Source organism: Periplaneta americana, chromosome 1, assembly GCF_040183065.1.
Source record: "Periplaneta americana isolate PAMFEO1 chromosome 1, P.americana_PAMFEO1_priV1, whole genome shotgun sequence".
NCBI lineage: Eukaryota > Metazoa > Arthropoda > Insecta > Blattodea > Blattidae > Periplaneta > Periplaneta americana.
Window position 1 is genome coordinate 99,029,041 of NC_091117.1, and position 24,679 is coordinate 99,053,719.

Genomic DNA, 24,679 nt, shown 5'->3' on the forward strand with positions numbered 1-24,679 from the left:
TAATGATTATTGATATCAAGATTACTCATTTTAAGTTATTGAAATTCAGTTCCATGCTAGACTTTATTATAATTATCTGCACAGTACACCACCAGAATTTTTTTTAAATTCTCCACAGTTAACCTTTGCCTTTTGTCACTGAGAATCATTTTGAAAGCAGAAAAACTTCTTTCAACCGAAACTGATGTGAGAGGCGCAAATTTTAAATTAGGTACAATAGAAACATCAATACTTACTGGAACATTTACACTTTCCCCCGATATCACTCTTGATACTCTTGATACTTTTTCCAACAATGAAAATCCTACATTCTTATTTAATACGTTGTCCCACTTATTTTTAACTTTTTTCCCCAGTTTCGCCCAAAGCAGAATGTATGTTCACTTGAGCTTCCTTTACTATTGCTATTTGGCTACAAAGAGATTGTTTTTTACGTTCTAATTGTTCAATGCTTGCAGGTATGAAAGAAAAGTTTGATGTTATGTAGGCAATATCGTTTTTCACTCGTGAGTCATTCAGACAATCTTTCATTGCTTTCACACACGCTGCACTATCAGTTTCAGGTAATTTATCAATAACTGTGACCACTTCTTTAAAATACTTAGAATAATACACCACTGACTGAATCCAGGTTCCCCATCGTGTAACAACCGGCTGAGGTGGGAGTGGGATATCTGGAAAGTTCTCTCTGAATATTGAAATCCTGGATGGGGCTTTACAAAAACATTTTTTTGTGTTAGAAATAAACGATTTGACAAGAGGAAATTCATTCCGGATTGTTTCAGAAACCCTGTGAAGGCCATGTGCTAGACAGATTACATGCGTGAGGTTAGGATAAAATGTTTTAAGAAGTGGAGCTGCAGCAACCATGTATGAGGCAGCATCAGTACAAAACAACAGAACTTTAGAATCGTCTATATTACCTGAGTATAAAGACTGTAGGCCTTTATTTACAAAATAAGCAATGGCTTGGCTATTCACTTTCGAAAGTTCCTTAACACATACGAGGTGTGGAATCGAAGGTCCATCAGGACTAAGTTTTCCTACTACCATATTTGCTATATACCTATTCATAGGATCTGAGGTTTTATCCACAGAGACCCATATGTAAGAATCACCTATATCCTCCCGAATGGAAGCTAAAGTTTCATTGTATATTCTGTCTAAGTAATTTTTTCTTAGGGTCGACTCAGATGGGATATTTTGTTTGCAGTATTTTTGTAAAAACTGTCTTAAAACCGGATTTTCAATTGCATTCCAGGGAATGTTAGCAGCAACAAACGCTCTGGTTAAATCAGCATAGAAATTGCTGCTGAAATTGGATGAAGTAGGCTGTGTTAGTAAAGTTTGTTGCAGTTGATTTTTCTGCTGAGCTTTAGCCTTATGAGCCGCTCCTTGCACATGCTGCTTTAGGTGGCACTTCTTTTCTTGCGAAATCTAAAAATGTAAAGTAAACTGAATTAAAATAAAATCCTAATTGTTGTATTGCCGTATTTCTATCACAAAGTTAATGGGTTCGAACAATCAAAATTTTAATGACCTGCAAATACTTTAACTATCGGAATTTAAAAGGTTAAAGTGTAGTGGTCTTAAAAAGAATTATACCTCAGGATAGCTCAGTCAATGTATAAATATTATAGGCCTACTCATTAAAATTAATAGAATTTATATATTTCAACTATTGTTACATACTTGTTTGCTACAAATCTTGCAGAATATTATTTTTCCATCATAAGTGAATTCTGAATATTCTGTTAGCCATTGCCGGATCAATGTAGATTTTGCACTTACATTTTTCGGCATTATCGCGTTAAACTTCACAGGAAAACGTCCTACCGATCAAAACTTCTCAACACAAATAAGGTGAGGGAAAGAGCAACTGTTAACGAGCATTCAAATGAACCGTTGTTATTGAGATTCAATTGGACAAAAATACAAAGTTCCACTTATTGTTGCATTTCCTGGTAGTGTTAACACTAGGAGGGCCATTCTTTTAAATATTTTGTAACGGTTTACCCTACTAATTCGCAGTTTTACGACTTTTCATAAATATTTCAAAAACACTCTTTCTCCAAAAATTGTGATTTTATGACACTCTGAAGGGCAGTACAGCTAATCGGTTTCTGACCGAAAACAGTCATTTTTATAGTATAGTATATCTCTGAATCGGTAGCAGCACATGCTGTGATTGTTGCCTGCTTCAAAACTAAGGTTGGTTCTTTGTCGGCATTTATGCCTCCAAACATGTTAAATTCGGTGAAATCTATTGCGAGTGTCGTGAGATTCAAAACATTTTGTTTCCTTTATCAATGGTTTCATGGCCGGTGTAAAGCAAACTTTCCACTTTTTAAATGCCTTAAATTTCGCAGTGAATGCATGTATAAATGATAAAAAGTAAGAGTAAAATGCGAAACTTTACAGTGAGTTAGGCATTTTTAGGCGAATATTAACAAAATAGGCTCTAATAACCGTTTCAGGGCATTTTAGGGCACTATAAAACTCTTTGAATACCTTTCAATTACCATGAAACACAAATATTAATAATTATTTTTACTTATCTCCTAAAGAAACAAAATAGGCATTTGCCCTAGAATCCGATGCCTGGTTATCAGCAACGAGTTATAATTCTAATAGTAACACAGTCTAGTATATACAGTCGGGATTTTATGAAGGTACTAGGAACAATAGACTGTGCAGGTACTATTTCGCATTGTCTCTAATGAGGCGATAGTAGCGATCCTAGTGGTAAGGAACTATGGATGCATATTTACTACGTGTTGAGCTTCGTGACCGTATATGCTAGACTGTGATAGTAATATAACTCGTTGGCTTTCGGACAGAATATACAGGGCTGCCAACACTCAAAGATTTCTAAATTATAAATATCACTAAGACATCGCTAAAATCGCCCGTGGAAGTAGAAAGTACGCGAAATTAGTTTGAGAATGAAAAATTCTTTCAGTTTGCTGCAAATACACAATAAAAATCTGGTTCTGGGAGGGGGCGCTTGGGTTCCCTCAGCGCCCACCTCGTGGTTGCGCCACTGCTCGTAATTATTATTATAGGCCTATAGCTACCTGCACGCTGTTTGGTTTTGTTCCGAATTTTGTTTTCTTGAGGCGTTAGAAATGAGACGAAAATCACACTACAAACAATAATAATTGCGTAGATTATTATTTTGACTACAGAAACAGTTTTCCCCCAGAGCACGTTGAAAAAAAACTATTTATGTGGTTTTGCTGACTGTCGGAATCACGTGAAGCAATAGCCTTTACTAAAACTAACACACAAATGTTATGAGAATTTCACTCCACCCCCTAGTAGTGCGTGAAATACCTAAAACAATAGCTTCATGAATGGCTTGGATTAACCACTCTATGCTTCGACAATAATAATGAACAATAACTTAGACAGAAATAAGTATAATCATAATTAATTTATTGTAAATTAACTTTTATCTTTTCTTACAAAGTAAAGTATATTTACCACAGCTTCAACTCACTAATTGAATATTCACTCTAAAACCAGCTAAGTGCCATTTGCAAGTTTGTCAGAAAAAAAAAAAACTTTCTTACAATGCAGATGTGTTTGTAAGAAATGAGGAAAAGTCCAATCATAGTGAATAATGTAATATTGAGTGAGTTGTCAAGGATTTTTTTTATTAATAGACCAGTTTTAAAAGTTTGAGAAGCATTGCAATCATGAAAAGAAAGGAACATGGTAACGTATGAAAGTTGTTCATACAAAACCAGTTAGGTACCGGTACCGATATAAAAGCAATGCAAAAGCAAATAAATTCTTTTAAATTCACGAAGCTTATTTGAAATATCACACGTTTTATAATTAAATTACACATAATATTTTAGTTTCCATATGATAAATAAATAAATAAATAAATACATAAATATTAATAAGATCTGAGGTAAAAGCTTCTAGCACAAGCATAGACTTGATCTTGAAACACAGTGAAATAACAAGAAGAAGTCTTGATATAATTATACATATTATCCAAGTTCCACTTAACTTCAAACATAAGGAAGAAATATAGGCCTACTAGTGACTAACCCTTTCTTACCCAAAAGATTTTGTTGATAGGAAAAATCACTTTTTCTATACTTGTGCTTCGAATGAATGCTTTTAAATGATTTTAGATTTGTTTTCGAATATTGCCAGGAACATATACCAGAGACCCATAGCTTACAAGTTACAGCGGGTCTGATTGACATTTGTACAATTTCATAAGAGCTTCTGGCTTTCAAAGAACATTTAGCTTACATGCTATGCTGGAAGCGAAAGGGTTTTAAGTAGGTACTCGCATACATGTCATGAGGCATATGAGGACATGGAGGTAGAGCTCTATGTACAGTTGACCTCGGCACTAAAAGCTTGTGGTTTAATTTTTGCAGGTTTTGCTACATTTGAGCTTGTTTTGTAATCTAATTCATTGATTCTTCTCTTCATCTGCTCATTTAGAAAAATGATTTCTTCTCTTCCCTATTATTATTCTGAATCAATATTTTCCATGTGAAAAACAAAACCAGAAAAAGCTTGAAGGCGACACAACAAATGCTGGACATACCTGGGATACAATCTATGAAGGAGGCACATAACGTCAAGACCACGTATCTGCCACTTGCCTGTTATATCAGTGTATTAGTCTTGCCTTTCAGCACACATTTTGGATGAAAACTAAAATTCGATAATTTTGGCACTTGGTTGATTTTTTGGGTTGAGCTCTTCAATTGTTCACGTAATAAGTTTACGGTACTTTCTTAATTATTATACATGTTGTATAATATAGAACTATCATTATTCTACTTTTTTCATCACTTATAATTAGTTTATCAAACAAAACTTATTTCAAAGAGAATGTGTATGGAATTTTGACTAACGATATAAACCTAAAACTGCTTTGAGGAAAGAATATCTTCATGAGTTGGAAATTGCCTGTTCAGCTTCTTCTTGTAGATGAGCTACATCGGTTTACGATATGGAGCTGGTTGTTCGTTGTTTGGATGAGTATTGCCCGTTGTGTAGTAGTTACAGGATCATTTCAATTGTTCGATGAGCGTTTGCAGAGTGCTCCCCATTGTACTGTTCACTTGTTTAAACATGGTGAATGCTCTCTTCTGCAATTAAAATAAACAGAAATATTAGAGTTGCTACACATTCTTACTCAGTTACTACTGAGAGACATTTTATGGTATAAGAAACAACTGGAAGTTTCCAGAATGAACACGTAACAGTTTCGATTGATTCTCTTATCTTATCGCTGAGGTGCTGACTTAGATTTTAAAAATATTTCGAGGTTGGTACTATTGCAGAGATTACTCGATTGCTTACAATCGATAGTGCTATCGATCGATATAGTAGTTCCATTGCATTTGTTAAGGCTCACAACAGGAAGAAACTTAGCTGTGAGATCAAACTGCGCATGAGCGGACTTCTCAAGCAGTGTCAGCGTGATCTTTAGCTGGATTTATTTTCGCGTGCACACTCCAGATCAAATCAAGAAGTTCCCTTCGTACTCCGGTTACAAATCTTGCGTATAAGAAGGTTAGGTTTGGTTAGTTTAGGGTTTTATTAACCAAATCCGCGCTCTCACTTAGTGGAACTGAACCGAATCGAAAAGAAACATCTGCCGCCGCTCACATGTATGGAATCGAATCGAATCGAATCGAAGCTTGTTGCTAAAGTTTTAGCAAAGTTATGTGATGAGAAATAGAAGAAATACATATTATGTTATCCAGAACAAGAAAAGGAAATGCTGGATTCATGATAATTTTAACTACAGATATACAAGGAGAATGTTCTACTTTATTTCATTATATTCTGAGAGGCGAAACAAAGTTTCATTTTTAGCGATGCTTTGGATTTTAATTTTTATCTGATATTTCCGTTAATTTACTTATTTCGTTTCAAGCATTATCACGGGAATAATTCTATGGTGTTAGGGTAAAGGAGATTAAGTTATTTTTTGTGCAAATAGAGTTTTGTTCTCCAGGTGAATACACAAGTTAAATTTTACAAAACAAAAGAATACAGTAATAGTATTCGGTGTGTTTTATTGTGTAGAAAATGTTTTGTAATAAGGGTTCTAAGTTTAATTTTCACTTATCTCAAAACTAATTTTTTTTACTTATTTCCCTTTACCCAATTACCATGGAATAAATACATTAGTTCTTTTTATCTATTTATTTAATCTGGCGGACTTAGTCATCAGGCCTTCTCAACCACTCCACCAGAATACAAATAGGCATATTCAAAAAATCAAATACAGAAAGAAGTAAATGAAAAATAGAAATAAAATTATAAATAGGTACAAATACAAAAAGCATAAATGAAAAATTAAAAAAAAAAGAGGGGAATAAAAAAAATCAATTAGAATAATTTTGTGTTTTGTCATGCAGTAGCGGATATTCTGGACAAAAGTTTTTTAATCTTCTTTCGTTCATATTAATAAATTGTAACTTTCTGTATAGCCTACGTACTATTTCAGCAATAAGTTTCAATAAACAAATTACGCTACCAAAAATGTATGTGGCTCATTTTCTTTTTCAAGAAGGCATTACGAGAACATACGTTCATACCTGAATCAAGAAATTCTGTTCCGACAGTGAAATAAATATTCTAGCTCACGAATTCTATTCGATTCGGTTCGGTTCCGTTCGATTCGACGCGTCGCTTTCTGCTATCTTCCAGTTAAATACGAATACATTGTGAAGATAAATTCCGTTCGATTCGATTCCGCTAAGTGTGAACGTTTCTGAACTTCATGTTACAAGATATAAGTCCTTGGAGCCAATTAATCTGTATTGTAGTACTCAGTTTTTATATTATTTTTGTTCGAGTATCGTAATGAGTAAAGTTCGGATAAAGTGTGTCTTAGGATAGGGTAGGGCCTTGACTTATTTCAGACTAAGTAAATACTACCTACTTCCACTAGCCAAAACTGTACCTGCTGGGAAGAGCGCTCCTCACCCCCTAGCTAAAACATCAGTGAATGGACAGTACAGCCGATAGGAATTGAATATACGAGTACATCGTCACTACTGTCGGGTGGAGGACACGCAAAAACTAGTTATTGTTTGTAAACAAAACGCACGGACCAAGGATGCCTATCCTGATACAGCTACTTTATCCTAAACTTAGTAATGAGTGAATGCAAGAAGAAAAAACGCTACAAGCAACAGTACAGCCAAGTATATTAAAAAATGTGTAGACACTTTTTGTGCGTGAAGGATTTCAGCATTTCGCGTGTCGGTCAGTATGACCTCAAGAAACATGCTAAATATGTAGAATATCAATAATTAAAGGAGAAGGTAAATACTCTAATCAGTGAAATTACTAAATATTTTGTGAACAATAAATATGAAGCAAACGTTGTCATTTAATGGTTGGGATGTTTGGACTTTTTCCATTTCTAATTTTCAAAAATATTTTAGCACAACGTTTCGAAGAGTGGATCTCTCTTCGTCGTCAGGTGAAAACCTACTGTGGGGATCGTTACAAACAGCTAGCCCATTGATCGTCAACTCGACTGAAAACGGGCATAGGCTCTCAGCACTGCTTCCGTGCGGGGCAAGCGTGCATTACCTCGTGCTCGGCATTATGCAACCCTATCTCCCGTTCAGTAGCGGCTCTTGGCAGAAGCTAGCTGCAATATTGAACAGAAGTAGTAGACTATGTCTCAACAGTCGTCAGGAATTTCATTCACAGTTTCAAGAGTTGAACGTATGATGTCAGATTTCAAGATTTTCATAGCCTAGCGTTGGGAAAAGTTGTTCTTTTTCTGGAACTTTTCCAAGAGTTTCGTTTTCAAGAAAGTACTAGTTTCAAAGAGCAGTTCAGAAGTAACAGCAAGCGTCTGGCATAACGTAATAATCACCAAAATTTTATATTGTTTCGGAACTAGTTCCGTTTTCAGAAATCTTAGACCATAATGCAATTCGAACCACGACAGCTGTTACAGTCAGGTGTAACAGTAATTTATACAAACCATAAAAGATCGCAGTAATTTGATCATTCGTCCTGTTAAATAAGCGATATTACTGCTACGTGATATTAGTCTCTAGTAAAGCTTCTTAATTTATTTGTAATAAACATTGAGATTAGTTGGGCTACATTTGCACTGTTGTTACCGTAGTCATTCAATCATAGTGTTCTGCCCAAGGGCAGGTACTGCAAATCCAGCATTCTCCAGTCTTTCTATTTTCTGCCTTCCTCTTAGTCACCGCATATGATACGTATAATATCTTAATGTCGTCTTTCATCTGATATCTTCTTCTGCCCCAAACTCTTCTCCCGTTCACCAGTCCTTCCAGTGTATACCTCAGAAGGCAGATATGTTACAATACACAAATTTTATAACACAATACAGTGCGGTATATAAATTTGTGCATTTTTTTTTCATTTTATATAGTAAAACAGTGACTTTGAAATAGTAGTAGTAGTAGTAGCAGTAGTAGTAGTAGTAGCAGTAGCAGTAGCAGCAGCAGCAGTAGGCATAATCTCACAATTTTATTTTCTTTTCATTCTTATTGCTATAATAATAGCAAACAATGTAACTGAAGCTGATTAGCCAATCAGATTTATTATTTAATATTGAAACGCGCCCTGCAAATTCATTGTAGTAAAAAATTTCGCTCTCCTTCCAACATACTCAATTCTGAAGAAACTACTGTACACCCAAGGAGAACATTTAGGCTGGAACTGTTATGGTCTCTGAGAGAGTATCTGGAGTGTTCCAGACAAGATAGTTGGACGGTACGTTACACAGTACTCCAGTTCCTATGAGAAAGATTCTGTCAGAAACTCTTACTGTTATTTTGGAACAGAGTGTTCCGACTTATAGTTCTTTTTCTGGAACTGTTATGTTCTCGGTACTGTTTCGAAAGTACTGTTAAGTTATTTTTCCCTATCTCTATCATAGACCCATCTACTGTGGATGTAGATTATGCTCCTGCTTAACTTCAGCTAGAAATGACAGACAGTTAGTGTGATATTGAACTGAAGGTGATATACGTACTGTATAAACCAGAAAAAAGTCTGTGTGATTTTTATTCACATTTTCCATTAGTCAGATTTCTCAGGCTTCATCAGCAGCTTTCGACAGACTGTGCATGTTCGGATCACAAACATATACGAACATTGTTTTCTTTAATGAAAATAAGTAAATCCCACCACAGAACTAGCTAATTCATCTGACTACAATCTACAAAATTTTCTCAGTTCATGCACTGCTCAGGTCAAGTGCATAATATTGAAGAATCAGTTCGCAATAGAGAGACTAAAAAATCTCGTAAATTAGCATTACAGAAGATCAGGAAATATTTCTATTAATGGTCATGCATTAACAAAATGAAAATAAAAAGTAGAAATTTAAAATGCAGTATAGTATTTAGTTTTATTCAGCTTTCATTTCATCCCTAACTTATCAACCAAATGCTTTCATAAATGTAAATACCAGTATTAGGCATTCACATTACTTTGGGCGCTGTTCATAGACATTTCGCAGCACGCGCTACGAGCGTACTAAGCTAGCCCCGGCTATCCACTGGTTACTAGTACAGAATTCAAATCATATCCTATCGCTAACACTGGTTTATGAATACGAAAAACGCTGATAACACTATTCAACAAGGTTTTCATAACATGGACAAGAATAACTATTTTTATGTAATTTGTATGTCCTGATTACGAATGTGGCATTGAAAAAGTACCTACACGTCACATTTTTTCAGAAACTCATATTTTTTATTTAGCGAATCGTATAAAAATGTGTTAAAATCTAGCCACTTTGAAAGAGGTTCTTTTCTTTAACGTAGATCTTTTACACAATTATATAGCATTTCCGTTCTTTTAAGGTACCATTTGAAACATACTTTCACTTCTGTGGGTTGAATGAGTGCTACCCTTAGCGATGGTTTATTGTTTTATTGCCCTTATTTTGCAGCTGCACAGAGGGTAGGTCACATCTGGCTATAACTGACTAAGGGAAAGGAGGAAATACGGTCGCTGTTGTATGTATCGTTAGACAAGAAATGAACAATTCAGCGATTAGTTCTGATTGTGGAAGTGTCGTGAGCGGTACTAGTTATTCTGTAATAGTGTTAAATGGATAGCAATCGTCGTTCCTGTAAAAATTTTCCAAATAGTTTCTGCTATGTTTGTGTGGAATTAACTTTGAAATCACAACGTCGATATCTAACAGACAATGTAAAAAAGGCATATTACTTGTATTTTGGCTATAAAGAGGATGAACAAGACAAAAATTGGGCACCACACATTTGTTGTGTAACATGTTACGTGAAGTTAACAGAGTGGTTGCGGAGAAAAAATATCAAAATGTCTTTTGCTGTTCCAAATAATTTGGCGACAGCCCACCAGTCTTCTGGAAGATTGTTAGTTCTGCATTATCAAACCACAGGGATTTTCAAGGAAAACTAAAGATAAAATTGTGTATCCTAATTTCTCACCAGCCATAATACCCATGCCACATTCTCCTGAACTTCCTGTTCCTATCCCTCCGCCCAGTGGGGAAGATTATGTCATTCCAAGGTAGAACTATCAGAATCCTCAGACTACCCTTCAACTTCCGCTGATCTCACCTACATTCCCGAACATCATAGAACACCACATCTCATACGACAGGCAGAACTTAATGACCTAGTTAGGGATTCAGGTCTTTCCAAGCAACACGCTGAACTATTAGGTTCTAGATTACGAGAATGGGACTTAGTGGCAAAAGATACCAAGATTTCCGTGTTCAGAAAACGAAACGATAAACTGACTAGTTATTTTGTAATGAAAAATTGTGTCTGCGCTTGCAAAAATGTGAACAGGCTTATGGATGAATTAGATATTCAATATGATTTAGGAGAATGGAGAATGGATCAAAGGGTTTTTAGGGAATCACAAGGCAGAAAATTATCGCCAATTAATAGAGACGTTACTAACAAAAAAAAAAAAAAAAAAAAAAAAAAAAAAAAAAAAAAAAAAAAAAAAAAAAATGGCCTGTAGTATGAAACTGAAGATCCACTTCTTACATTCACATTAGGACTTCTTTCCTGAGAACTTGGGGACTGTAAGCGATGAGCAGGGACAGCGATTTCACCAACACATTGCTACAATGGAGCAACGGTATCAAGGAATATGGGATCCTGCGATGATGGGCAATTATTGCCAGTTTTTAAAAAGAGGAGATTTCAGTTCTCATGAGAGAAAAAATGAAGGTATTTTTTTATCTTTCTCTATTTTATCGCACCAAGAGTGGTTTTTATAAGTCTTAATAGCTGATCAGTTATTGATGTATCAGTTTTATCATATCTAAGCAGCCTTTGGAAATTTTCACACAAAAAATGAGAACAAAATAATTTTTAATAGGTCAAAAATCCTGATTTTTCAATGTATCAAGTAAGTATCTATAACACAAAAACGTGACGTGTCACGAACTTTTCATTGTCATTTTCGTGCTCAGCGCATGCAAATTAGTTAAGATCAGCCTATTTTATTAATGTTATGGAAAAAAGTTCAAATTTGTTGAGTAGTGTAATCCACCTAAAGCCCGCGCTGAAAATGTCTATGAATACGGCCCTTTATGTTTAATTTGATCAGTATGAGAAAAATTTATTATTACGAAAATGCAGCCACCATCGCTTTCGGTGTGCCCGCGGCAGCGAAACACGAGCGCAGCGGGCTTCATAGCTGCCTGAGATGACGTCACAGGCATCGAGTTGACGACCACTGAGCTAGCCTGACTGATGTTTGTAACGATCCCCACAGTAGGTTTTCACCTGACGACGAAGAGAGATGCACTCTTCGAAACGTTGTGCTACAATATTTTTGAAAATTAACAATGGAAAAAGTCCAAACAACTCAACCATTAAACTATTCACTGTTGCTCTTCCCCCTTCATTCAATCAAAACGTTGCCATGTTACCTGTCAGTTATGCAAGTTTGAATTACGGCAATTTGACGTCGTATACATTCGCAGATTCAGAGACATCTAAAAAAACTTTCCTGTGGCAAGACAAAGGTACAAACGTTGGTGACGAACATATGGGCACCTAAAAGTGTCAACGATTTCATTAACATTGTGAAATCAACTGAAAACAGTCAGCTTTTCTCTGTATGGTAGCAAATCCTGGGTAATGATGAAATTTCCAAAGTATCGGATGTGGAATTCATCAATTGAAGCGTTGGACCGAATAACGGTCTATGTTACAATTTGCTAACTGTGCAGGAGGAACAAAAATGTTACATCGTAATTCCGCTCATAAATTTTCTATCGGATGGTCAACATAGACCATTATTCCATCAATATGTTTTGTACATTAAGCGAAGTATACGATTGTATGTTATTGAAAGTCATATTGCATCTCATGTAAGTTTGTAACAGTTTTAACTCCACAGAAATGCTACTGGAGATTACAGAAAATAAACAGTTTTATACAATCAGAATATTATGAAATGTACAAAATCAATAAAAGGGTTAAATTATGAACAAAATGATTATGATATTTATTTTTAAATGCTATATATTAATATGAATTAACATTATGTAATCTATTAAAGTTACGCTCAGTGTAATATGAATAAACATATAATATTGAACAAATAATAACATTATTATTAGAAAATAGCTGCAGTATTGAGATGTAGGACACCATTAAATTAATGAAAGTTGTGACAATAACAAATGAATAAACAAAATTAAATATCATAGTTGAGAAATTGTTGGAGGGTAGAATTTGAACCCTTGTCCCGAATATTCAGTATCCATCCCAACAGATGGCTTCTCTGTTAAGTATACATTTTATTAATAATAAAGACAATAACAATTACAATTTTTAATGCTGACTGTAAAAGAGAAAAGTACATTTTAAACAGCTCTTTTCTGACATCAAGAGCAAGCTGTGAGCACATCTCCTCACAAGAATTTCCACAAATCATTTCTTGAAACGAAATATCTTGATAAAATTCTCAGTGGCAAAACACAACATAGACCAACTAATACTAGGTAAAGTGTAAATTAAAATACAACTAATAAAATACTGCAAAGGTAACAGACAAGAACTAACATTAGTTGGGGATCTTTCGCACTACCTTGCGACTTCGTCTTCCTTGTTGTATACTCAAGATCACTGTCTCTCAGCGACTTTCGTGGCACATCTTTCCACTTATTAATATTAATTTGTCTGGATCCTTTTTTTTTTTTTTTTTTTTTTAGATTTATTTAGCCGGTCAATATCTACCGTGGAAATCGTCACTTCTTCCAATTTTACGTAATAGATCAACCGAAACCCGATGCGCAGAGTTCATATATCCAGTATTCGTAAAGAGAACAAACTCCCGTGCAATAACTCCCGATAAGATGTAAACAACTGGATACGCTAGAAGTGACTAGTGACGTAGACCATTGTTCCAACCAAGATATTTATGGTTGTAACTAATGTAGAAGCGCCTCTGATATAGATATTGAAAAACATTTTTTGTGACAGCTGTGTAAGACTATACAGAGCATTATTCCATTAAAAATTCGATGGATTTCAATAAATTATTATATGCTCGAAGGTAATTTCCAAGATTCGTTACGCGGAAGTGAGGGAATACTTGTGGTCATAGTTGATTTTTTATCAGCGCAATTATTTGGTTCGGTTTTTGAGTTTTGTGGTTTTTATTCTGGGTGGGACAATGGTGTCTTATTACTCCGTTAGATGAATGACTGACCTGTATTGTTCAGTGAACTCACTGATTTTGTAATGGTTTACGCTTCACAGTGAAACTGCGAATGCTGCCATGTTGCACGGCAGAAAGTGTTGTCATAAAACGATGCCTTACAACATAATTTTTGTGTTTTGTATGTTATTATCACGAATATAATAATTATTACAATCTCTTAAGTAATAGGCCTAAAAGCTAGTTGCTGAAATTTCTATAACCAACTGCATTTTTCTGAATTACATCAATATAAAGATGTGCTATTTTTTATCGAGCGACGTGGCTGAGACGGTAATGTCTAACTGTCCCATTCTGGAGATCCCTGGGTTCAAACTCCGTGGTCGGCCATATTGATTGAGATGTTTAATTGTTTTCCTCAGTCACAAAGGCAAATGTCAGATTGGAAATTTACATACCGCCTCAATCATCAATAAATAAATAATCACAAACATTAAAATAAAATTTAATCAGTTAGGCCTACATGAACACAAACCATCTATCACACGACAATGGAAACACCAACTCAACAATAGATATACCTAAAGATTTACACATGCGATATGATCATAGACATTTTTAACCAATGGCGGGTACTTGACTGTTCGTCATTCACTCATATGAAGCCAGTTGTGTAGATCAATTTACCGACAGAGTCGTTGCCCAGGATGCGGCATATTAGTCTGGCCTATGCTACACTCGTGAAAAGATTACGGAGACTTATTGGGATGCCACAGGGAAACTGGAGCTCCCGGAGAAAACCCCTGTGTTACCTGGACCATGGGCTTGCTCAACACAAGTTATAAATCTGGGTACGCCGAGAATCGAACCCTGAGCCACAGGATTATAAGTCCAGCGCTCTGGCCTCTAGATGACCGTGGCAGCTACCATGACTTAAATCATGCGTTAATATACTTTAAAAGGTCCCCCCCCCCAAATGTAAAGTATTAGCTTCACTAAATGAAGTCTACAGTTACTTGCCCAGGGAAAGATTTGTTTTCTTGCTTATTTTGTCTGTTTGTATAGTTAGATATATGAACTGAAGATACGACCATTTCAGCAAAGTAAATTGTAATCAGTATTTCATAATAACACCAGTTAATACATCAATTCTCCTAACCGCATATAACACGACTTGCATTTTTTCCGTGCATCTCTCCTTCTGTGCATGGCTTCACATTGAACTGCAGAGTCCGCCATCTAGCGGAGTAATAAGACATCATTGGGGAAGTAAGGGTTGGTTCGACTTTATGGATAGGACTGTGATGACTGTTTTTTATTTAGCGTAGTTATTTAGGTCGCCATTTGACTTCGGAGGTGTCTGGGGTAGCGAAGACGGAGAGAGTTGATTTCAGTTATGGAGTGACAGTGGTTTTGAGTGTGTAAGATACTCAGCGCGTGGATATAAGTTATGATTGTGTTGAATGTGGAGCGAAGGATCAAGTAAAAGTTGTGAAGTATAGTAAGAATTAATTACGCTTTCCAGTTGCATTGTGGTGCCTGTGGGAAAAATACACGTAGGCATATCTACTAATAGCCTACGTGGTTTGAAGGATGAAGTCAAAGTGTTGGGGTGATATACTTACTGTTGGTTACATGGCTTCATGTTAGAAGTTGTTAGTTCAGAGATTGGTGTTTGTGATTATTAAAGGTTTGTAGAGAAGTATGCTACGAATATTCTGTCCCTATTGGTGAACTTGGATTGATAGTATAAATAGACGAGTCATATATGAAATTACCATATACAGTATATATACTATATAATTATGTACTACACTCTATACCAGATGTCTTCGGAGCAGACCATAACAAGGGTCTCGATGCATCTCATGTTATCGCTGCGCTCCCATTGGTTAGCGAGTCATTATTTAGCTGAGAGCGTTGTAGACACTAGCGCGTGCATATCCTGGTTACGAGACGGTATTCAGAGACGCGTCCACTACTACAGTTCAAGTGCGTCTTGCATCTGTGCGGTGTATGAGCAGACGACAGCAGTACAATTACTAGTGACTGATGCAAGAAGGTGTGTTCAAAGACACATTACTTTAATTTTCACTTTTCGTTATAAGAACGTAGACGGTCACGTAATTCATACACAGACATTTAGTATTGTGTGAACCACGCTCTCTTGCATTTCGTTCCGTTGTTTATATCTGCTCCAAAGACATCTGGTATAGACTGTAGAAAGTATAACCGAGGTAGTTTTTTTGCATAGTAAGTTGCATCACATTTGGGTTTTTGATGAATTCTAGGAAATGATTCATTGTTAGAGTGTATTGTAGAAGTAAGGATTCACTTGTTCTCTTAATTAATCATTTTATTTTAATTGGGACTAAGGTTATTGCAAATGAGTGGAAGGCTTATTGTGATATAGAGAAAGAAGGATTTTTATATGCGTTTATTAATCATTCAGTGGGGTTTGTTCGAGAAGACGATTCGGAAGTGCATACGCAAAACGTCGAACTTTTTTGGAAGTCTTTGAAAAGTGTCAGAGCCTTCATCAGTTAAAAACAGGAGCCATATGTCGGCAACACTGTAATTAACTGTCAAATGGAGGCCTACTATCTAGAACATGTGTTGGTGCTTATGGCGATTTTCAATGTAAATTAATGTTACAATATAAGTATGTGTAGATGGAATTATGTTCGCGGTCGTACCAAACGTTAATATTGTTGGTGTATTATAAACTAAGTGCGTGTTGATGATAAAAAAAGACAAAAAATGAAAATATGGCTGCAGTCTTTAGCAATTTTTACGGTTATTAATAATGACAAAGAGATTGACAATTCTTCTAAATATTAAATATTGTATGAATTACATTTTTATAGTCTTAGTTGTGGTTTGTGGTGTATCAGAATTCTAGCCAAATTTTTGGGTCTCGTCTGCTGCATCAATAAAGTTACGCCGTTGATTTTCAAGTTCATTGTAAACAGTTGTTTTGTGATCCCATAAATGTTGAAGTTTTGTTGAAGATTTGGAATACCTGCTATACGTCAGAACTACCTATAATTTGTAGATGTATACACTCACTTTGTTGGTTTTCAAGGTTTATTTATTAATATTATTTCTTTTGTAATAAATTAGTTACAAACATGTTTCTTTTCACTTCGTATTTACAGGATTTAAAGTTCACTGAGTTTACGCTAATTGGCACATACTTAATAAATAATGATATCTTTTGTTACGTATTATGTTGAAGGTATGTTTCTTCATTTTTTCATAGAACTTTATACTTGGGCTTGGCCTATTTAAAATTGTATTTTAGAAAATGTATAACAAATAATTTAGGATAACAGTATTGTTATGGTGATTGGCGAGGTTCAAACTAAAACTGGCTTTCTGAGCATCTGAAATATTTATAGAAAAGCACGACAGATAATCACATGAAATTTAAATGTATATGATACCCTAGACCTTTCACGTCAGAGACAAAACATTGTCAATATACTAGCCACATAATGGTTAATTGATTGGAATAGGGTACTGCGAAAGTACGTCGTTATTTTATTTATTTTTGGTAGAAGTAACATTTCTTGAAGTATTTATTTATTTATTTTCCCTTGTACCATCAATAAAAAACACGTATGCTTTTCATTTGTTTAAGTTATAAGTGGCTGTATGCAAGTATTTACGCGGTATTCTAAAACTCAGATAATATACTATTTCTGATTCCGTAATAAATTACGTACATCAGTACACTGAATCTTGATCATATGAACTTAGTTTTGTATCAATTAATGTCGAAAATGTACAGCTGTCAAAAGAAAAAGTGGCCGCTCTCCTGGAACAAAGTTCCCTTCGGGTATCTTCGCTACAAATCGGAGACAGGCGATGTTACATGTTGTTGGACCACATTGCCTGATATCTACAGTTATAATTGAAGTATTCTGTGTGTTATCGATAGCATAATGGTAGCGTTCAGGCCTCTTATTCATGAGGTCCTGCGTTCGACTACAACCACGTGCTTTTTATGTTCCTTTTTGTTCTGTTTTTGAGAGAGACAAACTATACATAATGGCTCCTTTTTCTTTTACGATTATTTTAGTAATTAACATCAGGTTCATTAATATATTATGCCATGACTTTATCATTATGATATTGTGGCTGCAAATGGAAAGAAAAAAGATTTTATTCTCAATAAAAATATCTTTCGTGGCATAAACAAAACAAATTTACTGGCGTCGGCCTTAAAACATTCAAACAATTAAGCGTTCAAAAAACAAAACAAAAAGCCATAATTCAATATTTAGTCTATCTTCCTCTTATCTCGATCATCTTGCAGTCGAGTGGGCATGGAATTGACTAGTCTATGCAAATAGCGACTGTTTTTAGACACGATATTCCAGGCATTCTGAACATACATACATAAGTGTTCTGTCCATGGGCAGATCTTTCATTGCAAACCCAGCAATCTCCAATCTTTCCTATTTTCTGCCTTCCTCTTAGTCTCCGCATATGATCCACATATCCTAATGTCGTCTATTATTCTTTTCAACCAGAGACCCAACCAGTTACTTTTTATCTTTCTAATCAGTTTCAGCATCATTCTTTCTTCACTCACTTTTTCAAACACAATTTTATTTCTTATTCTATCTGTCCACTTCACACGCACCGTTCTTTTCCACATCCACATTTCAAATGCTTCAATTCGTTTCTCTTCATTTCGTGTAATGTCCATGTTCCTTCCCCATACAATGCCACACTCCACACAAAGCACTTCACTAGTCTCTTCCTTAGTTCTTTTTCCAGAGGTCCGCAGAAGATGCCTCTTCTTCTATTTAAAGCTTCCTTTGTTCATGTTTGCAGTTTTTCTTGGGAAGGATAGGCCTAAATGCGGTAACATCCCGTTGCTTTCCGCACACCACTATCTCTTTCGCATCTTATTAAATTCCAGGGGGCCCAAGCGTGGAGATGAGGAGAGTGGATTTGACTAATTTGGCCCTCCGGACTTCACCGAAAGTCACGGCAAGAGTTAAATATTAATTCTATCAGGATGTTTGACCCTATCAGAGATCGGGAAATCTCAATTAGCATTTGCCCCCCGCATCCTGGACTAGCTTCTACGAATCATCAGAAAATCTTAGAGTGTGATTGGGCCATTTTTTCCGAAAATGTTTCCACACTTTTGCCCTCGTAGCTCAGCGGACGAACGTCGGAATTTAGATGTCAACGTCTCAGATTCAATTCCTCGTTACTCCTTTTCATTTTATTTTGGTTGAAGATAGTATAATGTAATAATACAAAAAGAAAAACTAATACCAGTATTATGCAACTGGATTTTTCCAAACCTAATATTAAATTTATGTTATTTATATTGCTAAAGAACGATTACAATATAAATAACTTGAATATTATTTATACAGTATCACTAAAGAACGATAACACAATATAAATGATAAATATCGGTTTGTTTAGTTAATATAAGATATTATATAATACGTATTTAATTATCTAAATAAAATAGCCTATTTTGCAAAGAAAGATGGTTATTTGTGTTATAATAATTACTTACATAAAATACAGATTATTTATATTGCGAAAGAACAATAACAATATAAATAACTTGAATATTATTTTATAATGCTAATGAAGGAAAACAGAATATAAATGATAACTTGAATATTATTTATATCGCTAAAGAACGATAACAGAATATAAAAACGTGAATATTATTCAAATCGGAATTTCGCAGATTTATTACAGATGTATTTAAGAAAATTTAGAAGAATAGTAATTAGTAACAGTGTCCTATTTATTCTTCTTGGATCCAAATTTGTAACTTTTAAAAGTGTGGTTACTATGTTGAAGTGTATGTGTTGCAACGGATGCTTGATTTGTTATGTATGTGAGTCAGTTATGGGATGCTTGATGTCGTCGCAATGTCGTAATTATAGTTTGATTGTGTTTGTGTGACTATTGTGTATTAATTTATGATGTATGGTATGGAAAGCTGCATATTTGTGTTATAGAAGTGTTACGTATGTGTGTTGTTAATGTTTTTGTATGTTTCAAATTGATAACTGATATTTGTTTTGCAATCGCAATGCCTAATTTACGGATTGTTTATGTTTTGTTTACATAGCGTAAGCTAATTTAATTTTCTTTTCCATTTCTCTTTATGCTTATCTTTTTTTGTGTATAAAACTATAGCCCTAACATACATATGTAAAATAGGGCTAACCCCATTGGATACTGTAGCTACAATAGTTATAATTATTATTCATATCGTTATAAAACGATAACAGAATACAAATGATGACTTGAATTTTATTCATATCTCTAAAGAACGATAACAAAATATAAATAACGTGATATCCATCAAGAACGATAACTGGATATAAATGATAAATTGAGTATCATTTACATCGCTAAAGAACGATTAAAAAATAAAATGAAAACTTGAAGAAGGCGCGAACCCACAACCTTTGAATAATTAAACAAGCACTCTACCGCTGGTCTGCGAGGAGCAGATATGGAACACTTTCATAGTTCCGGAACTGCTTGTACAAGCACATGCATCGTGTAACATCGCCGCGACCCGAAGTGGACTTTGAAAATATTCGCTGTTCACGAGTGCGGCCACTTTTTTTTTTGACAGCTGTACATGTGACAACGAAATCAAAGGACTAAAAGTCAAACGTCATGCCTTTATTTCACCTCCTCTCGCCTCCACTCAGCGTTGCCAAACCTACCCATGCACTGGCTTGTAACTGAAGATTGCTCTGAAAGTGTGGTTAAAAAGGAAGTTGTCCTGGTTCTAGTGACGAATGTATATTTTTCAGTACATGAACTGTATTTCCATAATTTGAAAACACGTGGTTATAAGACTCCTTCTGAAATGTTGTGTTCTTGTCTGATATTTAAGGAGTATATCCTGATGGCGGAAAAAGTGAAATGGGTCCTGTTATTTAGAGTGGATGTGAAAAGGTGGTCCTTGAAGATAATTTAAGGTAAGTGGTGGAATTTTGCAATAGTTATCTTTATGATGTCAATAACGTCATGATGACGATATGGCAGATTGTGATGTCCTCAGATTTTCGTTATGTAACGAATCTTGGAAAATATTACGGTTCGGGAAACGTATATTAATAATCATAAGTAGCGCTAGGATTTATATGTAGTAAGAGTTAAGAATGACGCCGAGTATAGTTGAGTCGATGTGATGCCGGTTAAGAAGGTTTTAAGCCAAATTGACAAGACTCGAAAAAAAAGTCACAAGGACTAGAAAATGTAGCTTTTAAACCCCCGCTGTTTTATAAGTTGTGATTAAGAGAATTTAAGACCCTTAGCGCTAACTAATGGAAGTACTGAATGACAAGAATTGCAAGTATAAGGAGTAGGGGGGGGATATGGTTTGCATGTCTATAAACTACACAGACTAAAAATATTAGCTTTTATTATATACTCGTACGAATCCTAACTCTAGTCATAACCATACAAACTTCTGAGGACATTTTCTACCACTCGCTGCTTTTCTTGTAATCCTCATCATATATATAAAAATGAAACGAGAAGGGGATGATAATGTGAAGTGGAAAATGCAGAACAACTGGATAATACACACGGTAGAGAAACGCCAACTACGTTGGCCACTAGTCACTTGACCATACCACAGTCTACTATATACAGTCGCGAAGCTTGAGGTGTTTTTTTTGCAAATCTCGTGATAAAGCGCTCCAAGCGGTTAGCAACTAGAAACAATAGACTGTCCATGGTCGACTTTGGACAGTGTCGTAATTCTATCGAGTGCTAGCTCGTTGCGTATTTCACATTGATGCTTGTGAAATGTTCGTTATTTGGTTGTAATGAAAATGTTAATGGCTAAAATATAATAATTGGAATAATAATATGGGACAAGGAGGAGACGTTTGTAGTGCTATAAATTGTAGCAACAGTAAGAGAAAGAGGCCAGAGTTATCCTTTGTCCGATTTCCGAAAGATTCAGAAAGGTTCCTGGGTTTCCACAAGAATGCTGTGCAGAAACAAAACTCTTAATTTTGAAGTTCTTTGTGACTGTTAGAATACATTATATCCTTAAATTTCACAATGAAATGTTTCAGTATAACCGAAAGGACATTAGATACCGGTTAAAATTCCGTCACTTAGGCTGCTAAATTTCCAGAGAAATAAAGGTTAGGTCTACTTTTTTTTCAGAGGATATATTTTTAATTGTAGCTATTAATTTTGTTATTATTTTTATGTGTTATTTTACTAAAGACGTAGAAAAATTAAGTTTGTTTTAATGAAATTTATTGATAACGTTTTATTTTCAATTCTGGTGGGATTATTATTGCTTAGGCCTATTTTTTTCAAAGGATATGTTTTTAATTATAGCTGTTAATTTTGTTGTTATTTTTATTTGTTGCCTTTACTAGAGACGTAGAAAAAGACTGTTACAATAAAATTTATTGATCACGTTTTATTTCCAATTCTGGTGTGATTATTATTGCTTAACCTCATCCCGCTTTGTTAACTACGTAAGCCTACACTACAAGTACCGGTACGCGGAAGTTACTCCATTAATTCATATTTCCATTATTATTGTTGTAAAGGGAAATGAAAATTAATATTTATTGGTTTCATAGTTAATTACCGCTATAATTTTGAATGAGTGAAGCTATTATAGTAAATTTCAGTTCGTTTTGCACAAACAAAAATTATATTACTTATTTCTTGCAGGTATCTTCGAGTTTATGGTGGAATTTAATATACTTCATTAAAATAATAAATTAACTTTATGCATTTAATATTTCAATAATGGAAGGAAGGTGTTAATTTTTCCAAAAGAACACGACAACGAAAGTGTAACATATTTTGTCGTCTACTAGGAGAGAGATCTGCGATGATGAGGCGATAGTAGCGATCCTAGTGGTGGGCAACTACCCATGTTTGCATTTTTAGTACATATTGAGCTTCGTGACTGTATATAGTAGACTGTGACCATACCGAGCAGTGTGAAACAAAAGACAGTCGAAATGGTGGTAGTAAAATTCACGACTATAGTCTCAAATAATTGACTCCACTAGAGTCGACGGCAATTCGGAAGGCGGTCGGCTGCTATATGCGCCATAGCATTTCTGATATGTGACGTCACAAGCCTGTATTGTAGAACCAGTCTGAATCAGTCGGTAACAAGCGCTTGCAAAGTTCGTTTGTTCACGTGTGAGTGTTTCAATACACTGAATAAGTAAAAATAACATTTGCTGTGTATGTGTGTAAGATAAATGGAATGAGAGAGTGTAAAAAGACGAGTATTGCACAAGCAGACGCGGGAATTAGTGTTTAAAATGTGTAATTATTTTTAAAACGTTCACGAGCAGAACGCTGCCAGCCATCATGGTGCTGGGTGCAACGTTGCCAACGCGCAAGAAACGACTGCAGAATCATGTCGTATGAGTTTGCGAACCGTGCAAAGAATTGTTAGTGAAAGAAACAGGATTTGTTTGGTGTCATGCTTACAGTAAATTAATCAAGGCAAAAGTCATTACCTTTTGAAAAATTAAATTCTCTTCAGCCCTATGTGTACTGCATGTGCGCGTATACTACGATATGGCAATGTTGTAAGCTTCCTCGCTCGCCCCTCTGTCTCCCTGGGCGCTAACTCTAGCAGACGACCACCTTCTGAAATACCGTCGACTCTAGTCAAGTTCAAGGTTTACGAAGTATAACGGCGGAGCTTTGAATACACTGAAAGAAAATGCAAATATAGTAAGATGTTATAGTAGGTTATCACAACGAAATGGGGGGGGGGAGAAGATGCGCTGCAGGGACTATCATTGATATGAACGAAAGTAAATTTGAAGTTAATGTTCACCAAAGCGTTAACTACGTAATTATGACCGCGTTGCCGTTTTATTTTTAGTTTAGAGGATCCTGGCCTACCTCGTCATATAAAATTTTTCTATTACATACGAGTAATATTTAAATGAAAAAATTTATGTTTAAAGTTGCAAATTATTTATTAAGTACAATATGATATAATTTAAATTAGTATATGGAGAATGAAATTAAATCTTATGTTTAAATTGATAACTTTGACACGTGTGGCTCGTAACAGGAACAGTCTGGCAGTGAGATATAATTGTTCATGCGCGGACTTGGTTAAACAATAATAAAAACCTAAACTAACCAAACTTAACTTTCGTATGTGCAAAATGTGTAACCGGAGAAAGAAGAAAACAAGAAAAATAACAGTGTCTAATGTTAACGTCAATATATTTGAAAATATAAGGAACAACATATTTCTAATGAGAATATATTTCAAAATATTTTTAAAGAGTAACATAGGATACAATTAATTATACTTAATCACTCATTTAAAGTTTGTGTGACTGCAACCTGTGTATATATTTGTGTGACTTTACTTCGTTTATAGTGATTTTTTTTTTCCTTTTTATTTCTGTTATTGTATTTGTATTCCTGGTGTTGTGGAAGAGAAGGCCTGATGGCCTTAACTACACCAGAATAAATAAATAAATAAATAAATAAATAAATAAATAAATAAATAATCCTAACGAGAGTATATTTCAAAATATTAAAAAGCGTCATCACTGTCCGTGCGTCTAATTTAGACTAATACAAGTATCTGCTCATCAAACTCTATCTAACCTAGTCGTTAACTGTCAAAGATGTTGTAGTTATGCCAGCCTATTTGATAATATCGATTCATATTCTTATCTGGAAATAGTAGGTATATTATCGATTTTATTCTAACATAGCCAACGTAATAAAATTAATTATTTTTTTTATATATTTCAGTAATATGTAATATCACTGCCTTCTCCAAACTTATTCATTATTCATTATGGCTTTTTACGCAAATGTTTTCCCAGGACCTTGTAGTGTTTAAATACCCGCCATGGTCACATGCAAACAATCTTTGGTTCTCAATTATTTAAACAATAGATATCGATAATTTCATTTATCGAACTGCTACTTCCGTTGACCTTTTTAGGAGAGA

The 24,679-nt window shown here is 34.9% G+C and overlaps 1 protein-coding gene across 2 annotated transcripts in view; it reads right to left on the bottom strand.

Annotated features, from left to right (window-relative positions):
• Positions 1–3,417: 3,417 nt before the first annotated feature.
• The window catches only part of LOC138698640 (catalase-like), a 153,564-nt gene continuing 132,302 nt past the window's right edge, over positions 3,418–24,679 (bottom strand). For both annotated transcript variants that reach the window (XM_069824776.1, XM_069824767.1), the window contains one exon: positions 3,418–5,129. In XM_069824776.1, the coding sequence (XP_069680877.1) occupies positions 5,099–5,129 (31 nt within the window). In that variant the 3' untranslated portion in view covers positions 3,418–5,098. The remainder of the gene's footprint in view (positions 5,130–24,679) is intronic.